The sequence below is a fragment of the Lithobates pipiens genome, unplaced genomic scaffold (genome assembly GCF_037356315.1).
Source record: "Lithobates pipiens isolate NorthernLeopardFrog02 unplaced genomic scaffold, aLitPip1_a1.2 Scaffold_10, whole genome shotgun sequence".
In the NCBI taxonomy this organism is placed as follows: Eukaryota; Metazoa; Chordata; class Amphibia; order Anura; family Ranidae; genus Lithobates; species Lithobates pipiens.
Genome location: NW_027507686.1, coordinates 193737787 through 193758035, shown reverse-complemented (window position 1 = coordinate 193758035; position 20249 = coordinate 193737787). Strand labels below are relative to the sequence as shown.

Here is a 20249-nt window from a genome sequence, read left to right as displayed (position 1 = left end):
TCACCTCATCTTGCTCAGAACCAGCAAAAAAATCTAGGAGACACCTAAAACAAAGCCAAGCAGTAAATGAAAACAAAAATTCAAGCAGTTTCAAAGAAAAATGTATTAAAAAAATGCCTCTCAAACATTGTCTGGCATATCAATGGCCCCCCTACCCACAAAGTACTCCATGTATTGGTTTCTGACCTCGCGGGCGCCATGGGGGGGGGGGGGGCAAGCCAGGACGAGCAGCTTCAAGGGCAGTGAAATTGACGTTTTCCGGCAAGTCTGCACCAGGGCCAACTGAGGCAACATAGTTTGCTGAATGTTTTTTCAAAAAATTGTGCAGAATGCAGCAGGCAAGCACAATGTGATTTAGTTTATATTCCGCCATGTGTATTGGTGTCAAAAATAGGCGGAACCGGCTGGCTATTATCCCGAAAGTGTTCTCCACGACTCTTCTGGCTCTGGCCAGCTGCACGTTAAAGATCCTCTGATCCGGGGTGAGAGTCCTCATCGGAAAGGCTTCATCAGATGGTTTGCCAGAGCAAACGCCTCATCCGCGTCGAAAACTAACAGGAGTCCTTCTACATTCTCCTCTGGAGGTGGCAAGCCCAGACTGCCACTCTGGAGATGCCAGTAGAATTCCGTCAGAGCGAACACTCCACCATCCAACATACGGCCATTTTTCCCCACGTCCACATACAGGAAGTCATAGGTCGCTGACACCACCGCCAACATCACGATACTATTATACCCCTTGTAATTATAATAGTAGGACCCCGAGTTGGGGGGTGGGACAATGCGGACGTGTTTCTCATCAATTGCACCTCCACAATTGGGAAAGTCCCAACGGCTGGCAAAGTGGGAGGCCACAGTCTGCCATTCCTGTGGCGTTGAAGGAAACTGTGGAGTGAAACAAGAAAAAAAAAATAGTCATTTTGCACATCAACATTGCAATGGCCCATTGAAAAAAATGAGGGGGGGGGATGTTTTGGACAGGTAAACCTCTCCACTTCATTGAGAGCTGAATGCAGAAATAATGTGTGATACTTCAGTTCCTCCTTACTTACACTATTGGCAGCCCACCGGACAGGTAAGTGTAATAATCCAAAAAAAAGGAACAAATGGAAGCACATTTTGACATTCTGCTATTACCTATCAAGATAATAATAGGAGCAAAAAAAAAATTAAACTGTAGCATTTGAAAGTATTGAGGCAGGCCTTTGCACTTCATGCTTTGGTGAATTCATCCATAAATCTGACTAGAAAAAAGTTAGGTATAGCGTGTATTGAGTTTGGCAAAGTCAGCAGATAGAGGATTGCCATCATCTGACCTAGCAGTTGAGGGGAGGGGGGTTCCTAATGAGTTTGGGCCAAGCAAAAAAAAAAATTCTGGCACACTGCATGAATTTAAGCATACACATAACATTTGTACACATGTTAGGGGGTGTTTAGGGGAAAGAAATACTATGGAGCTGACAAAATACATTGCTAAGTGACTAGGCTTTAGGTTTATGGCACCAGAAGAGCATGCTGGGGAAATTAGTGAAGGCAAATATGCATGAAGGAAAAAAAAGGAACTTGAAAAGCTTCCAGCATGCATGAGGACAAAGGGGCACAGCATATCAATTAGAGCATATTGCAATCATGGTAATTAGGGAATGAGGAAAGAAATACAACACATTAGCAAACATTAAATACATAGAATGTGATGTTAAAGGAGAAAACTTACCTTCATATAGTCCTTCTGCAGGACATGTATGATGGCAGAACAGGTCTCTGGTATAATGATTCCCAGAGCCTGGGGGGGGGGAGATGCCTGTCAAGAACTTGAGGTCCTGAAGACTTCTCCCTGTCGCCAAGTAGCTCAACGTGGCGATGAGCCTCTGTCCGGAGTGATGGCTTGCCGCATGCAGGTATCCTGCCTGCTGATATAAGGGGACAGCCAAGCCAGCAGATGGTGAAAAACGGGGTCCGTCATCCAGAGATAATTCCTGAAATCATCAGGATTATTCTCCCGGATCTCACGAAGCAAAGGCATGTGCGAGAATTGGTCACGCTGGAGCAACCAATTCTTGGTCCACAAACTCCTCCTTGCCCTGTTCATGGACTGGGCTTGTGTCAAAGCTAAAAGCCCAACACCAAGCCCCTGCACAGCACAAACTCTACGACGAGTACGTACATAAAACATGGCTTGAAAACGGTAGGCTGGTCAGAACGGACAACAGAAGGCACCGATAAACAGCAAGGCCTGAAAGAACGAACTGAAAACCAGAAACGAGCAGACAATAAGCAATGAAAATCAAAGAATACTATATACCAAGATATAGTCCACAATGACCAACAAATGCTAACTGACTACACGCACTGATAAGCAGATACGCACCGACAAGCACAAACTGAAGAGCAGTAACGATCTGAAGCACAAATCTGAAAAGCGTAAATCGTCTCTAACCAAACTTCTACTAACACGCGATAAACACGAGATCAGCAGAAGGAGCCCAAAGAGTGCCGGACATGGTGCTGAACTTCCCTTTTCTAGTCCCATTGTACACGGCTTAAGTTACCGCGTTCTTGGCAACCAGAAATTCCGACAACTTAGTCCGACCGTGTGTATGCAACACCACGTCCGGACCACTTCCAGACTAAATCTGTCTGAATTTATCTGACGGATTTGGTTGTCGGAACGTCCGACCGTGTGTACAAGGGCTGAGACCCAGAGAGTGAGTGATGGAATATGGTGGAGTTTCTGCAAAAAGGCAGGTACATGGCTTTCCCATCTGGAGAAGAAGAGGCAGGATGGGACCTGGGCCAACATGGCAGGAAGAGCTGCCCAATCCAGATCCCTTACATGCAGGTGAAGCTAAATAGTTTGTCCTCCAGGCAAGAAATGCAGAGCGGTAGATATGGCAGTAGGGTGACAAGTAGAGCAACAGTGAGAGATTTTTTTCTAATGATATATTAAAGCTGTATTAAAGAGGAAGTAAACCCTGATGAGTTTACTTCCTCTTTCATTCCCTGCAAAGGCAAAGCATAATGGACTACTATGCATCGCATAGTAGTCCATTATGTGTCACTTACCTTACACAGGAGCCAGAGAAGTCACCACTGTCCCCTGTAGTCTGGCGCATCCATCTTCTCGGTGGGATCTCGCAGCTCCACGGCTGTCATTCAGCGAAGCCGCGATTACGTCACTCCCGCGCATGCGCACGGGAGCCGACGCGCGCGGCACCTCCATCGTTGAAGATGCCACGCTCAGTGCGCCTGTGCGCCGCTGTCTATGGTGCATGTGCCGTAGACAGCAGTGCCTGTCTTTGGCCAAATATCTCCTAAACCGTATAGGTTTAAGAGATATTTCTTGGACCTACAGGTAAGCCTTAATCTAGGCTTACCTGTAGGTCAAAGTGTGTTGTAAGGGTTTACAACCACTTTAAACCCAAAATGAAAAAAACAATATATTGCAGATTTACCAATCATTAGATGTGATGGCTGCATTAGTTTGCTTTTTTTTGGGCTTTTTCTCTCTGTTTTACCTGGTGAGTTGGCTAGTAACACACCTCCGTAATTAGGTTGCCCTCACTCAGGATAAAGGAACACAGGGGGGCAGTTTCAAACAGCAGCATTGTCAGTCTCGGGGGAGGGGAGTGTTAAATGTATTAGCAGATTTAAATGCACTAACAAACGGAAGGCAAACTCCAGGTCACACTTTATAAGTAGTTACAGCAGGTTTTTTTCCCCTTTTAGGTAAAGGTTTCACATAACTAAATAAAAGCTGACCATTATAAGCATCCCACCAGTGGTAAATGATTTGCCTCATCCTTGTAAACTGATATACTCTGCTAGAGAGCTTGTTCTTGTGAAAAACAACAGATTTACTGTCTGGATCACTAGATAAAGATAAAGGGAAGAAAGCCTAAAAAAAATAAAAACAATACAGACACCACATCGAAGAATAAATAAGCTGCAATAAAATAAATGTTTGCTTTTGGGTTTAATACTGCTTTAAGACAACTTTAGGTGATTGTTGGGGACAGTGCACTGTTATGACAAGAAATGCTGACACTGACAGATTGCTAGTTAGTCCAGACATTCATTCTTTAGCAAGATGACTCTTTTCCCAATATGATCGACCAATGTGGGGTTGATTTCAGTGGCGTCCGGTCGGGTCACCTGATTGCCTTCCACTTCCTCGTAAAGAGCAACATGACACTTGTCAACAGCCAGAATATAGTTATTATGCTGAGCTTCCGTATTATGACAAATGTAATTAATGTAAAAAAGATCCTGAACATGGTCTCTAAAATCGAGCAATCTTACAATGCTAAAAATATTCTTCTGGCCCTAAAAATACAGGTTTTCCCTTTCTCAAGCTTATTTGTAAATCTACAGCGCAATGGGATTGCAGGATTCTACCCTGCAAATCCTTGACCCCAACTCTGCAGTAGGGTTGCCACCTGTCCAGGATTCACCCGGACAGTTCGGGTTTGGAATCATGCGTCCGGGTTTCAGACTGCCTGAAACCCGGACACATTATTTAGACTGGACTATGGCTTGCGGGCAGGGTTGCTGGCTGCAGTTGTCTAAGTTGAGAGTGTCTGTTACACTCTTTTTCACACTGCCCAAAGCCAGCACTAACAACCCCCCCCCCACCCCAAACACATACAGATGGGATAAGAGAGAGGGCACAATCTGCACCTCCTCCCCCCACCCCTACCCCTCTGTTTCTGCCCACACTCCAATCCCTGGCGCTGTGCCTCAGAAAAGGAAAGTTAGGGCTGGAAATATTAAGTCCAGCAGCCTCAGATACATCTGGATGACAGCTGCTGACTGCCAAGGGGTGAGTGAGCTCACCATCCATCCCTGTGTGTGACTGAATTTCCCCCCCCCCCCTTCTCTCTCCTTCCTCTGAGTACGCTAAGGCAAATCAGGGTTCTCAGAGCACCCCTTACATCAGAGTTCACCTTTACACCAGAGGCCACAGTGTTTCCCCCTTACATCAGAGTTCTCAGTGTTCTCCTTTAAATCAGAGTTCCCAGAGCATCCCTTATGTCAGAGTCCCCAGAGTTCTCCTTTACATCAGAGTCTGCAGAGTCCCCTCATACAGTAAAAGGGAAATCAGCGAGTTCAGATGTAAAAGAGAAACTCTGTGGACTCTGATGTAAAGGGGGACTCTTGTAATAAACTTCGTATGATTAGAAATGTTATTTAATAGCAAAGTATATGTATAGTTTATACTATAGGAAAGAAATTGCCGTGCGCCGCTAAAGTGTTCGGGTTTGACTTGAAGAAAAGGTGGCAACCCTACTCTGCAGCCACCATCCCTAAAATAAATTCTACTTGTCTTCATCCTCTGATTTCCTGCTCGTGCTGCTCCAAAGCTAAAATGTTATTTTCCTTTGAAACCTGACCAATGTTAATATTATAACTCTTCACCCTGACCCTCCAATTAAAAAAAAAAAGAAACTAATAAATAATGTAATAAAACTATTTTTTCCCCCATGAAACCTCTCTAGATGGATACTCAAGTGAAGAATTGGGAGGAGTGCTGGGAACTTAGAGGGACACATTTTGCCTATTTTTCCATGAAATAAAGAACTGAACATGCTAAATAGAAATTTGCTATGAATTTCATCAGAAGCTCAACACCAAAAACCCAATTGTTAAGCCCCATACACAATATCAGTTTTTCTGTTGAGTTTTTCCTTCAGATTTGCCAAAACCATATAATATGAGGTCAAACCTTAGAAATTTCAGTGTGTATGCAAATAGGGCAGGCCCTTGCACTACATGGTTTTGGTAAACCTGAAGGAAAAATTCAGCAGAAAAAACTGATGTGTCTGGGGACAGGGACAGTCCAAAGAGCAGGTTTTAGATGTTAGCAATTATTATTGATTCTGCACTGCCATCTTGTGGCCTTATAGGTTACTAAAACTACTATATGCACAAAAAGTTTTTGAAAAGGCACTTTTTTTTGTAGTGTGAGCCTGTTACATGAGGGACCTAATTATACCGACATCAATTAATGCATAATCCAATGCACAGCACTGGAGTGAGTATCCATCATAATGCCCGCAATGGCAAGCGCTCATTGGTCAGAGCAGCCATGTGACCGCGTGACCAATGAGAAGTGCATCTGAGGCTTCTTCTTACGGTAAAGTGTCCCAGGAGAAGGAAGTGCTTCTAATTGGTTAGCGCTGATCACTGAGCACTTGCTATTGTGAACATTATGAAGGATACTCATTATGAAGCTGCGCAGCCTGGTCCTGGTGGCCAGAATATTTGGGATTGGTTAACTTTTTCACTTTCCTTGAAAAAGTGAACTTACCCTTTAACATGCCATGACCTAACAATGAATGAAGGCAAAAAGAAGCCTTCCCAACCAACCCCACTTAGATGGACAGGTTAAAGCAGTGCGTCTAACACTCTGCATAACACCGACTGCGGGAAATCTGTAAATGCTAATATTAAAGAATTGGCTATATGCACCATGAAAGAGGTTGATAGCTTGCATGCTATTCCTAATGAAAGCTTTATCCTAACAAGATCCAAGCTTCATCTCTCTTTCCTCTGCCAAGTCACCAAAAGGGGATACCTATCTTCTGCTTGTTCCAGATGAAGACTGTGCCGTGCTGATTTATCCTATTACTCCACTGACATCTTTGCATTAATGGTATATTAGGCCACTGACCACCAATCTATAGAACAATACTGCAGTGTCTGATAAATTTTAATGGGAGCTCTCCCAAGACCCACTTAAATACTAATGCCACTGTTCAAAGATTCAGAGTTTTCAACATTTGCATAAATGTTTGTGACAACCCTAAAACCCAAATACAGTAAAACCATTGGCTTTCTGCAGAAGGGGAGGGTTAGAACCTGTGTCAGGTTTTCATTGTTGTCTATATCCCTGTTGGGGAGATCTAATATTACTTTCTGTGCTGACTGACAAGAAGTGCTTTGATATTCCTCTAATAGGGACAGAGATGGCAACAAAAGCACATTCATTTAGTAAACTGGGGAGGGGGTAAAACATGTCAGGTTTTTATTGCTCTCTGCTTTTTCTATCTCCTGGCTATTTGGAACCTCTCAATTCCATTTCCTTACATGCTCTTTTCCTGGTTTCATTGGGACAGGATAAGGCCGACCATACACAGTTCCTGCTGAACCGGACAAGATTCAAACTGTTAATGGGCAGGCCTGATGTACCAAGTTGATCGTTCAATTAACTTGGGCACAACCAGCCTGCTGGATTCTCTTGTGATTATCGGTAGCGGCTGCCATAAACACTAGCGATAATCACTGTCTTTTCCCAGGGAGGACGACCTCCCTGCCTGCCCGCGCCCCCCTGCTGGGAGCAGACAATTGCTCAGCAGGAGGGATTTCCATGTCAGCATTCTCTGTGTTGATGTGAAAATCGTGCAAATTTCTTTCCTGCAACCCATGGTTGCAGGAAAGAAATTTGCACCGTGTGTCCTGCCTTAAAAGGGAACTTTCCCAGATGAATTAAAGGATCTCAATATAAAGTATGTCCTTTTTTAAGTGTCTAAAACATAAAAACAGAGCTGCCTCTTAGCTCATGGAGGATAAGCCAGATTGTTTTCATTATCTTTTATGAAATTAGACTTTAACAATCTTACCTGTTAGGAGTCTTGACTCATAATCTGTCTCCTCAGCATTTGCCATTTTTTCAAATGAAATTTTTGCAACATCTGTTAATTGGTTAACGTAATCAGTATGCCTTGTTGTAGGAATACTCTCCTCTTGAGCTTTAGAGGTATATAAAGGTGTATGACTGTCATTCATTAAAGGTGATAAGGTTCCACGATCACGTGAGGGCATGAGAACATCTTTTGCAGAAGCTCTGTTGGCTACTGTGGCTTGGGGAGAAGACGAAGGGGTATAGTTCTGAGGATGGCCAGAGGTAGAAGTTGTTGCTGGAAAGAGAGATGGATCAGCTACTGTAGCAGATGTTTGGCTATTAGAAAATAATCTAGACTGAAAACTCCAAAGTGACCAGTTTGAGGTAGGGTGGTTTGTTGTATCCTTAATAGTATCTGAAGTAGAAACTGATTGACCAGGTAATGAAGGTGATACAGAAACACCAGAAGGAGTAGAAGACATGTGGACATAAGAACGAACAGAGACCTTTTCTTCACCAGGAGACACAGGATGGATTTGTATATGTGGCACATTATTTGAATTTAGTTTATTCTCTAGAGCAGACACTGATTCTGAGTGAGAGACATGATCTGAGGGCACAGATCTAGAGACAGGAGAAGATGAGGCTGTAGTAACCAAGTTCCTTCTTTCCTTCAGCTTTTGTGATAAGGACAGACGGCCAAATGCTGGAGATTTAGTGGCACTTAGTATCTTTAGTGGAACATTGACTTGTCTGGCATCTTGGGGAGAATATTGTAGTTGCTTAGTGTTGAAGGGTTCTGAGACTTCTGTAAAAGACACAAATACAACAAATGTTGAAGTCTAGATGAAGACTTTCTTTGACGTCTGGTAAGTATAGTAAACATACCATTCTGACAATCCTGAGTCTTCTGCTCACATGGAGTACAGGAACCTTCACTCTGTTCACATTGCACATTCCCTGCCTATGGAAAGAAGATGGCACATCTGAATCTATGTTCTCTTGGGGCAAAAAGCAATGAACAAATCTATCTTTGCTCACCTAATTTTTGGGATCATATGGATAGTACTGCTTCATAATATCAACAGGTATTACAGATTAACTATTCGATCCTTATTGTGGTCACTTAGAGACCCTGTTGCCAAATTATCTGACGCAACAAAAAACTTCCCATAATATTATTATGTGTGTAGCTGGGTGCTGCTGCTGGCTGTATGTGGACTCCTTTCCCCCGGCACTAAAAATAATAAACAGGGCTGTGTGAAGACCCCCCGTCCTCTGCTAGTAGTGAGGTGGTTGGCATACATATATAAAAGAATGCAGCCGGAGCTTACGTCGATACTCGCTGGCACTAAGGACACATTTCCAAAGACTTGGCAGCCTTCGTTGGATCGGTTTCCAGTGATGAGCCCGCCTTCCGGCTTTCTGGAACTATAGGAAGTTCTGTCTCGCCTACCCGGTTGTGGCTTTTGATCCCCTGGGGCAGGGTTTATCTTCTTCCTACCGTTTTTTCTTTTCTTTGCGATTTCTTCTCCTTCAGCTTCTTCCTTTTACTCTCTCTCTTGTTTTTCTTGTTCTCTTTCTTCTCTTTTACCTTCTATTTTTTGATTATCTACCGCCAGATGCCAGTTAGCTGAGTCTGTTAACTGCTCTTTAGCCATACTTTTGAGGTCAATTTTTTCTTTTCCTTTTTTGATGGTATAGCTTATCTGTCTTTTGGTGGAGGTAAAGCCCTTTTGTAGATTAGAAGACTCGTGAGATAGTTTTCTCTCCTAGTATTTTTTATTTATTTTTATTTGTTTGGGTCCCTGAGAGGTTCGCGGACTTTATCCCTATAACTGAACATAGGTACAATCTCAGGTACTGCATGGTATTTTTAGAGGATGATTCCTGAAATAATGTTTGCTTGGCGCATTCATTAGGCTGCAACTATCGAGTGCTGCATGGTTCGCTATTACCCTATTATAATAATATTGAGGTACCCTCATCTGGTTATTTTTTTTTTGTTACTTTTTGTGGTTACTTCTTATACCATATAAGTTTGTGGTATATATGTTGTCATTCTTATACCACTCTCAGCTACTGGCCTATTCGATTTTTCACTGTTTTGTGAGTTTGTCTTAATTAAATAAAAAATATTGTGAAAGAAAAGAATGCAGCTGACTTCTCTCTCCTCCCTCAGTGTTGTCAGGAGCAGGATCTGTGTAAAATCCCCCACTGGTTCTTATACACACACACCCTCTCTGGGCAGCAGTGAAGGGCCAATCAGAGGGCAGGAGCAGTCAGAGCCAATGAGAACATCAAAGAAGGGGACTTGCTGTGTAGCAGAGGATCATGGGAAGTGTAGTCTTAAAGAGGCACTGTATAATGGAAGTGCATGGCTACAAAAAGTGCAGGAGCCCAAATCTCAGCATACAGAATAGGAGAGACACAGGACTGTTTTCCTGGCAAATCCAGAGACCGAGAGGTCTTTGTTGAGAGGAAGCTGTGCTGCTTGAATGTGTTGCCTTTGCTAAGCCTGCACAGAGACTGGGAGCTCTTGCTGTGTCCACAAGAGCCTGAACACTGAGCCACAGAGGGATCACTAAATCAGAACTGAGAGACCCACTGCCATGAGTGCCTATACTGACAGACTGAGCCTTGTAGAAGACCGGACCTGCAGAGAGACTGAACCTTGTGGGACCCGATTTCAGTGGACTGCACACCGCCAAGTGGTCTGGACAGGATGCCTGTGTACCAGGAAGAGTGAACAGAACATCCTTGCCTATCTCAACACTGACACTGAGTTAATACAGAAGAGTTTGGCAGCCCACTAGCCATTTGCTTCACACTCCTAAAGGGACAGTCACACATGCACTAGCTAAATCAGGACCCCAACAAAATCCGGTCAACATTGGACAGTCAGGCGCCAGGTACTTTGCTGCCACTTGCAGGGGTACCCCTTAGTCAGGAGCGCATACTTTCACCGCTAATGGAGCTGTATGCATAGTGTGCACACAAGGACCTTTATTTTACTGAGTTATTTGAACTCCAACTTTACTAGTTATGGTTTAATTTAACATTGCTATAGTTTAATTTACTGACAGCTTATTGACCAGTGCTCATTTACCTAGTATAGTATCCTTGAATCTGTGTATTTGCTTGTTAAATGATTTGTGCATTGTTTGACTGCATCTCTTAAATACATTTATTTAATCTATGACCAGTCGTTTGGCCTATTTCCTGTGTAGTGTTATAGAGTGTAGCATACCAATGCTTAAGTTGCACAGGTATGGGCGGCCTTCTACCTATAGCAAGTGTGTCAGAGGGGACCAAGCAGCTTTAAGAGTCGTGGCAAAACATCATCACCGGCGGCTCCTGTGGGGGTAATCGCTACACATGCATGTAACATATTTTAGGTGTGTTATGTACTTGTAAAACCTTCCTTGTGTAGACATCGGAAATCCCAGAGACTGCTGCTGGATGCATCCATCTTGGATGTGATGTCAGCACCACAAGAAGACTCAAGTGACCCTCTATACTCATCCCATTTGCTCCTCCTTTGGCAGCTATGAAAAAGCTTATGTTGGGAGGAGAGGGTAGGGATGGAGGAGCTGGGCCAGTAAATAGACACTCCCAGAAAAGAAGAGGGCTATGACAGGCATAGGGAGAGGAGACTTTGCTGGGGAATTCCTGGAGTAGTCACATTTTCTAGCGCATTCAAGGTCTAGTGCAAGTGCATGAAAAATGTTTATAGAAAGGAAACTTTCACTGCATTTTCTGTGCGTTTACCTGCAATCTTGGTGTTTTTGTAAGTTGGTGACAGGGTCTCTTTATTCAAGACCACCAATTTACAAGTGGAGCACAAAAACAAAGCTGCTGTCCCCATCAGCATTTAAATACCTAATATGCTCCATCTATATTGTAGATTTACTCTCTCACAAGTAGTGTACCCAAGCAGTCTGAGTCTGCTTACCATTTGAGCAAGGAATGTACAGGAAATTGCAGGCTTGGAATGGGGCATTGTGATATGCAATGCTGGAACCTAGATTTAATTTTCTGTACCAAGGTCTTTTACCTCTTTTGGTCTAATGAGGACCTCCAAGGCCAAAGATAGCTGACATCCTTCAATATGTGGTAAGTTGTGAGACATAGTGGGTGCAAAGATGGTGAAAGTAATTGGGCGCCAGACACTTATTGGATGTAAAAGAGGCTTTATTTCTTTTGACAGTCCTTTTTATGTAGATAGTTGCAAACTCAATTGGCAGACTCCAAGACTTCAATAGGAGGACAACCGTGCAAGGAAAGGCCTCAGCAAGAAGCCACATCTGCACTTGCAGGAATGCTGTCTCCTATGGTAACAGTCCTTTAACAGTTCCTAACTCAAACATAACAGCTCCACTACAACTTCTCCTTGTAGTTCTTCAATTCTGAGCTCCTGGTCTCTCACTATACCGTCTGGGGACCCCCGCTGGGTCCCTAGCTTGGCACTCCAGATACTTCTCAAGCATTTCCCCTGCTACCCGGCTCGGTCCCTGGTTTGACACACAAGGCTGCTCTGCAAGCGTCTCCTCCACAGGTTGGGTCCCTGACTTGATCACCGCCTGAAGTTTCCAGATTGTCCACCGTGCCCTTTCGGTGAGAATATAGTTCCGGTACTTGCTTCAGTTACTCACTGTGGTCCCTGGTAAAGGCGATTGGTCCCTTCATGGCTCCCAGCAGGCCAAGGGATTCAAGAAAAACCCTGCCCATTGGCTGAGATACCTATATACCCATAACCTGACCTTGGGTTGCCCTTCTTGTATCTAGTACCACCAAGTGCCCATTCACCTAGTGGTAGAAGAAAAAAGTGCAACAAGGCCAAACTTAAGGAGAAATCAATAGATTCATATCAACAGACCAAGATAACAATTCTTGGCAAGCAAATTTGTGAGGCGCTCCCTGACTAAACTCCAGGGTGCTACATTTTACTTTAGACACTGTAGGAAATCTCTATGTGCTTCTCCTGATGATTTTGGGAGTATTCTTTGGGTCCTTCAAACCCTTCCCACAATTCAAAACTACCATACAAAGTTTATTTTTTTTGTCCAGGAAAAATTGGACATATTTTGTGTACCTGTATAATTGTAGTATAATATGTTGCTGACCATATAAATCCGGACAATTAAACAATAGGGTGGTCCAGCTATTTTCACCAGTGATCAGCCACTTCACATGCTGGTGTTCACTGCCTGACATTTTCCATCTATGGTTTATGGAACTGTCAACTAAGCCACATATATCCTGTAGGATAGACGTCACTTCTATTTAGACAAAGAAAGAAAATGGAAACCACTTACATAACAATGGCACACAACACATGGGTCAGACTTCAGGATATAGGACCCTCCATTCTCCAACACATGTCCTTCAAAGGTACATTCTGATATAGAGAGATATAAAACAATTATAAAAGGTAATATTAGATGACATTTTGTCTGTGAAGGTTCTCATTTGTCCAAGTCATAGTATACAGTGCGTCTTGAAAGTATTTACTTTTTCCACATTTTGTTATGTTACAGCCTTATTCCAAAATAGATTAAATTCATTATTTTCCTCAAAATTCTACAAACAATACCCACAGTGATAACGTGAAAGAAGCTTGTTCGAAATCTTTGCAAATGTGATAAAAAAGAAAAAAAAAAAAATCACATGTACATAAGTATTCACAGCTTTTGTTCAATACTTTGTTGAAGCACCTTTGGTACCAATTATAGTCTCAAGTCTTATTGAGTATGATGCTACAAGCTTGGCACACCTATTTCTGGGCAGTTTGTCCCATTCTTCTTTGCAAGACCTCTCAAGCTCCATCAGGTTGGATGGGGAGCCTCGGTGTACAGCCATTTTCTGATCTCTCCAGAGATGTTAAAAACTGGGTTCTGGCTGAACCACTCAAGGACATTCACAGAGTTGTCCCTTAGCTACTCCTTTGTTATCTTGGCTGTGTATTTAGTCTCGTTTACCTGTTTGAAAATGAACCTTTGCCCCAGTCTGAGGTCCAAAGCACTCTGGTGCAGGTTTTCATCAAGGATATCTCTGTACATTGCTGCATTCATCTTTGCCTCAATCCTGACTAGTCTCCCTGTTACAGCCGCTGAAAAACATCCCCACAGCATGATGCTGCCACCACAATGCTTCACTCTAGGGATGGTATTGGCCAGGTTATGAACTGTGCCTGGTTTCCTCCAAACATGATGCTTGCCATTCAGGCCAAAGAGTTCAATCTTTGTTTCATCAGGCCAGACAATTTTGTTTGTGATGGTCTGAGAGTCCTTCGGGTGCCTTCTGGCAAACTTCAGGCAGGCGGTCATGTGTAATTTACTGAGAAGTGGCTTCCATCTGGCCACTCTACTATGCAGGCCTGATTAATGGAGTGCTACACAGATGGTTGTACTTCTGGAAGGTTCTCCTCTCTCCACAGAGAAATGCTGGTGGTCTGTCAGAGTGTCCATCACATTCTTGTCATCTTCCCTGACTAAGGCCCTTATTCCCTGATCACTCATTTTGGCTAGGGGGCCCACTCAAGGAAGAGTCCCAGTGGTTCCAAACTTCTTCTATTTACAGATGATGGAGGCCAATGTGCTCATTTGGACTTTCAATGCTGCAGACATTTTTTTGTAGCCTTCCCCAGATCTGTGCCTCAATACAATCCTGTCTAGGAGGTCTACAGACAATTCCTTGGACTTCATGGCTTGGTTTGTGCTCTGACATGCACTATTAACTGTGGGATCTTATATAGACAGGTGTGTGCCTTTCCAAATCATGTCCAATCAACTGAATTTACCACAGGTGGACCCAATCAAGTTGTAGAAACATCTCAAGGATGATCAGTAGAAACAGGAAAAACCTGAACTCAAGTTTGAGTGTCATGGCAAAGGCTGTGAATACTTATGTACATGTGATTTTTTTTGTTTTTTATTTTTAATAAATTTGCAAAGTTTTAAAACAAACTTCTTTCACTTTGCCATCATGGAGGTATTGTTTGTAGAATTCTGAGGAAAATAATGGATTTAATCCATTTGGAATAAGGCTGTAACATTACAAAATGTGGAAAAAGTGAAGCTCTGTAAATACTTTCTGGATGCACTGAAGCTAGTAGCAGTTCATAACATTCGTCACATTTGTCTGGACAATATTTTTTCTCTAATGTTGAAAAGGATGTTTTGCTACTCATCCCAGCTCTAATTAGAACTTGCGAAATTCCTTGGGTGCTGTTTGATCAGTGTCAAAACATCTTTCAACATTACAGAGCAAATACATTTTAATGTAACTATTACTTGCTATAGATAACATCTTACACAACAGTGCAAATTATTCAATGGAACACAATTCACATTACACGTAAAATTAAAAAAACGGAACTCAGAGAACTGCATAATAATTAAAAAAATATAATGACTTTAAATTGTACCTTCACAAGCAGCACAGCATTCTCCAGGAAAAATGTATGGATGAGAGCAGGTAGTAGAGCAGGACATTGCTTCACATTGCACTTCTCCCTCCTAGTAACATACATGACAAGTTAATTTAATAATTATCTAATAATAAAAATACTTCTCATGCTCTATAGTATTTGAGTAATAAAAATATTTGAATCCCATCTTTCCTAAAAACTAACTTTCACGTATGAATATTGTTGCATAGTTACATTGATCCAGCATGATGCAATGTAAGTATACAGTACATATTCCATACCTTGCAGACCCCCGTAGAAGCAGATCATCACTGTAGTAGCCACTGTTACTACAGTGATCCTTGCTCTCTTTTGGGTCCCTGCTGCCCTGCTGCATAGTGAACACAGGGGGTCGCCCACTTAGCACAAGTGCCATTTAGAGAATGCGTTGTGTTTTTCTTAATAAATACAAATTAAGAAGGTAAAGATTATGATGTCACTGCCCTGCCTATCTACCTCGTTCAATCAGAGAATACTTTTTTGTTCATTGAGGAAAATTCAAGGTGTTCTCTGAATAGCACCTAGGATCAATAGAAAAAGAGAGCATGCCCCCAGGGACTTTATGGGTGGGGTTAAGAATATAGTCGGTACAACAGAGATATTCTGTTGTACCGACTATATTCTTAACCCCACCCATAAAGTCCCTGGGGGGCATGCTCTCTTTTTCTATTGATCCTATACAAGTGGGATGAGGTGGTGGTTATATGTAATTGCTGGTTGATTTCTTCTTTTTTCTGTTTATCTGAATAGCACGTAGCACATTTAAAAACTTTAAAAAATTCTACAGGTTGCATGTTTTGCGTTATAGAGGTCTAGGGGTAGAATTATTGCTCTCGCTCTACCGATCGTGGTGATACCTCACATGTGTGGTTTGACTACAGTTTTCATATGCGGGCGCTACTCACGTATGCGTTCGCTTCTGCACGCAAGCTCGTCGGGACGGGGTGTTTTAAAAATGTATTATTTTTTTTCTTATTTATTTTAATTGATTTTATTTATTTTTATACTGTTTTAAAAAAAAATGGATCACTTTTATTCCTATTACAAGGAATGTAAACATCCCTTGTAATAGAAAAAAGCATGACAGGTCCTCTTAAATATTAGATCTGGGGTCAAAAAGTCTTCAGATCTCATATTTGGACTTAAATGCAATAAAAAAAAAAAAGTAATTTGAAAAAATTACATTTAAAAAATGTGCCATTAAGAAGTGTGGGCGGAAGTGATGTTTTGACGTCGCTTCCACCCTCCTATGGTATAGAGACGAGTGGGAGCCATCTTAGCCTCACTCTTCTTTATACCCAGGCACAGACAGGACCCGATCGCCTCTGCCGCTACCAACGGCTCCGGTAAGAGACCGAGGGCGCGGGAGGGGGGGTGGCACCTCTACCGCCGCCGATAACGGTGATCTCGCGGTGAACCCGCTGCAGAGACCACCATTATTGTAAACACGACCGGCGTCTGAAGAGATGGATATCTCGGTTGTGGCAGCAGCTGCTGCTGTTACCGAGATATCCCTCTTCAAAAAATGGATGTAGATCGTCGTGCGCCGGTCGTAAAGTGCTTAAACTTTATATCTCCCTACCAGTGTGATTTCTAGTAGTGCAGAATAGAAACTGGCAATTAAAATCAAATAAGTTTACTATATGGTTGACTTGAAGAGGATAATTCTTTTTTCGCTGCTTTTTACTATAACATTTTGTACTGTAAAGCATTACATAGAATCCAAGAGAAATATCAGTTGTAAAATTCTCCTTACTTTCTCACCTGTATGATATGCAATAACGAAAGGAAACGCAATAGGTTTGCTTTACTAAAGGCAAATAGCGTGTTTTTTTTGAAAGAGAAGTTGTACTTTGCAAAGGAATATTCCCCAGGCCTTAGTGAATGAAGTAAAGCTATGATGACCTCTATCATCCAACCATGTGCAAGCAAAAATTAATTTTTTTTTTTGTATTGTCTTTTTGTTTTGTTTTTTATTTGTACATGTTTTGGTATTCTTTGCAAAGTGAAATTTCACCACATTCACTACACTCTGGGGAAAATTCCCTTGCAAAGTGCAACTTCTCTTACATAGTGAACGATCTATATGATTTTGGTAAATTCACTCCAATGAGTGCATTCAGCGATTACATGTTCAACTTAGGAAATCTACAAGCATTACATTTGTGTCTTGTCCACTTTCTATTGTTCCATCTTTCCCTTTATTGAAGCTTGGTCTGCTTACCTGGCAGGTGCACTGAGTGCAGGGCTCGCTTTCCAGTGAAAATGTCTGATAGTTTAACACTTTCCTCCCTTCATATGTGCAGTCTGCAGTGACACAAATATTAGTATATGTAGAAATTCACAACTAAGAGAAAGATCTGTCAAAGTTCCTACCTCGGCACACAGGACAACACTCTCCCTCATCATGGAAGGGGTAGGTGCAGTTTGGGGCACATTCAATGGGAGAGCAGGCTACTGTGCCCATCTGCAAATAATAAAAACAGTATCTAAGGAAAGATCTATGATCTCACAAACTTCAGTGGGTTACATGCAAAGATAATTTGTCAGTCTGGTGTTTTTCAAACTAGTCACTAAAAACAATACAGCATTACCAAAGCTGAAAAAAATAGTAAGTATGGATCCTTTAAGGGGCAACATTTTAACCCTTTCATGACTAAGCCTATTTTTGGAATTTGGTGTTTACAAGTTAAAATCCATATTTTTTGCTAGAAAATTACTTGGAACCCCCAAACATTATATATATTTTTTTAGCAGAGGCTCTAGAGAATAAAACGGCGATTGTTGCAATATTTTATGTCACACGGTATTTGCGCAGTGGTGTTTTAAACGCAACTTTTTGGGAAAAGGGACACTTTCATGAATAAAAAAAAAAAAAAAACAGTAAAATTAGCCCAATTTTTTTGCGTAATGTGAAAGATAATGTTACGCCGAGTAAATAGATACCAAACATGTCACACTTTATAATTGCGCGCACTTGTAGATTGACGACAAAGTACGGTACCTAAAAATCTCAATAGGCGACGCTTTAAAATTTTTTTTACGGTTACCAGGTTAGCGTTACAGAGGAGGTCTACTGCTAGAATTATTGCTCTCGCTCTGACGATCGCGGCGATACCTCACATGTGTGATTTGAACACCGTTTACATACGCGGGCGCGACTTCCGTATGCGTTTTCTTTGCTTCGCGAGCTCGCGGGGACGGCGGGCGCTTTGAAAAAAATTTTTTTATTTTTTTATTTATTTTATTTATTTTAAAATGACTAAATTGTTTTAAAAAAAAAAAAAAAATGTGATCACTTTTATTGCTGTCACAAGGAATGTAAACATCCCTTGTGACAGTAATAGGTGGTGACAGGTACTCTTTATGGAGGGATCGGGGGTCTAAAAGACCCCCCACCCCTCCTTTACACTTCAATGTATTCAGATCGCCGAAAACGGCGATTCTGAATACCGGATATTTTTTTAATACCGGCGCCATTGGCAGCCGAGTAAACGGGAAGTGACGTCATGACGTCATGACCAGCAGCCATGACGTCATGACGTCATGACCAGCAGCCAGAGCAGCCAGAGCCGACGGATCACTAATCGGTGCTCCCGATCGAGCGGGAGCACCGGTAACAGCGGCGAGAGGCGGCGGGAGGGGGGGACGTCCCCTCCCGCTCCTCCGGCATAACAGCCGAGCAGCCATCGGTTGTTATGGCTGGAAAGCCAATCGCCCGCTGTAAAAAACGGTACCGGGATGATGCCTGCAGGTGCGGGCATCATCCCGGTATACCCCCCGGAAGCCGAGTACGCAGATCTGCGTACGCTCGGCGGGAAGGGGTTAAAGGAATCATACTTAGTAATTTTTTTCAGCTACAGTAATGTAACAACTGCCACTGCCTAACTCTTCAATTAAAAATGCCTGGCCACAATGCTCATACTGTACTTGTTTTGGGCCAGTGCCCCAACAAGGTTGATTTACTAAAGGCAACTAGACTGTGTACTTTGCATGTGCAATTGCTCCAGAGCTTAAAAAAGAGGTAAAGCTTAACTTGATGTAGCACCCTGGTGTTTAGGCAGGGTTGCTCTTAAATTGACCTGCTAAGTATAGCTACCCTGGCTAATAGTTGAGGATCAATTGAATTCACTCCAAGTCTTGATTGCAGCACTTTTTTCTTTTGCCACTAGGTGGTCAGGTACTTGGTGGTATTAGATAAGACAAAGGCACTGCAAGGTCAGATTATGGGTATATGGGGTGTCTCAGCCACTGGGCAGGGGTTTTCTTAAATCTCTTGGTCTGCTGGGAGAATCTATATATTTGGGTGGAGTCAGGTGATCTGTGTTCTGTGCCACCTGGATGGCTGTATGGGTGGACGTGTGTTGTGTTGTGCTGCCTGGGCTGCTAGGCTGGAGTTTGGGTATATCCCAGGCACATCTGGCTGCCAGGCTGTCTGAGGGCCTATCCAGAACCAAGAGAGCAGCGCAGGGTTGGGATTGCGGCTTGCAGTCCAACCAGAAGTTACCAGGGACCACAGTGAGTAGCTGAAGCAAGTACCAGAGCAGTATTCTCACCAACTGGGGATGGTGAAGAATCTGGAAACTTCAGTGGGTATCATGTCAGGGACCCAGCCTGTGGAGGTGATGCTTGCAGCCCAGCCTTGTGTGTCAAGCCAGGGACAGAGCCGCCCCACGGTGTGAAGTTTGAGAAGTATCTTGAGTGCTGAGCTAGGGACCCAGAAGATAGGCGGGGGTGACGATTGAGGAAGATACTACTGTGAAGATTGGAGGAGCTCAAGAGATTCGGTGGCAGTGAATCATCTAGTCTAGTGAGAGACTAGGCGCTCAGTGGGCGGAAGAACTACAAGAAGTGATTGTAATGGAAGTGAAGGAACTGTTACACTTTGTGTCGGAAACTGTTAAAGACTGTTGCCATAGGAGACAGCATCCCTACACATGCAGATGTGGTGTCTTGCTTGATGCTTTTCTCTGCATGGTTGTTCTCCTGTTGAAGTCCCAGAGTCTGACAATTAATTTTGCAACTACCTAAGGGTGTCCTGGCCCTAACTCTCTGTCCCAAGTTCTGTTAAGAGAAATAAAATCTTTTTTGCATTCAAGAAGTGTCTGACGCCCAATGACTCTAACTGCTTTGCACCCACTATGCCTCGCAACCCAC

The 20249-nt window shown here is 42.8% G+C and overlaps 1 protein-coding gene across 1 annotated transcript in view; it reads right to left on the bottom strand.

The window, feature by feature from the left end:
* VWCE (von Willebrand factor C and EGF domains) overlaps positions 1 to 20249 on the bottom strand; it is a 136423-nt gene that overhangs the window by 33805 nt on the left and 82369 nt on the right. The window contains exons 21-26 of the mRNA XM_077460807.1: positions 17469 to 17559; positions 17317 to 17399; positions 15051 to 15141; positions 12940 to 13022; positions 8510 to 8585; positions 7620 to 8429 (exon numbers count right to left, since the gene is read on the bottom strand). Of these exons, the coding sequence (XP_077316933.1) occupies positions 7620 to 8429; positions 8510 to 8585; positions 12940 to 13022; positions 15051 to 15141; positions 17317 to 17399; positions 17469 to 17559 (1234 nt within the window). The remainder of the gene's footprint in view (positions 1 to 7619; positions 8430 to 8509; positions 8586 to 12939; positions 13023 to 15050; positions 15142 to 17316; positions 17400 to 17468; positions 17560 to 20249) is intronic.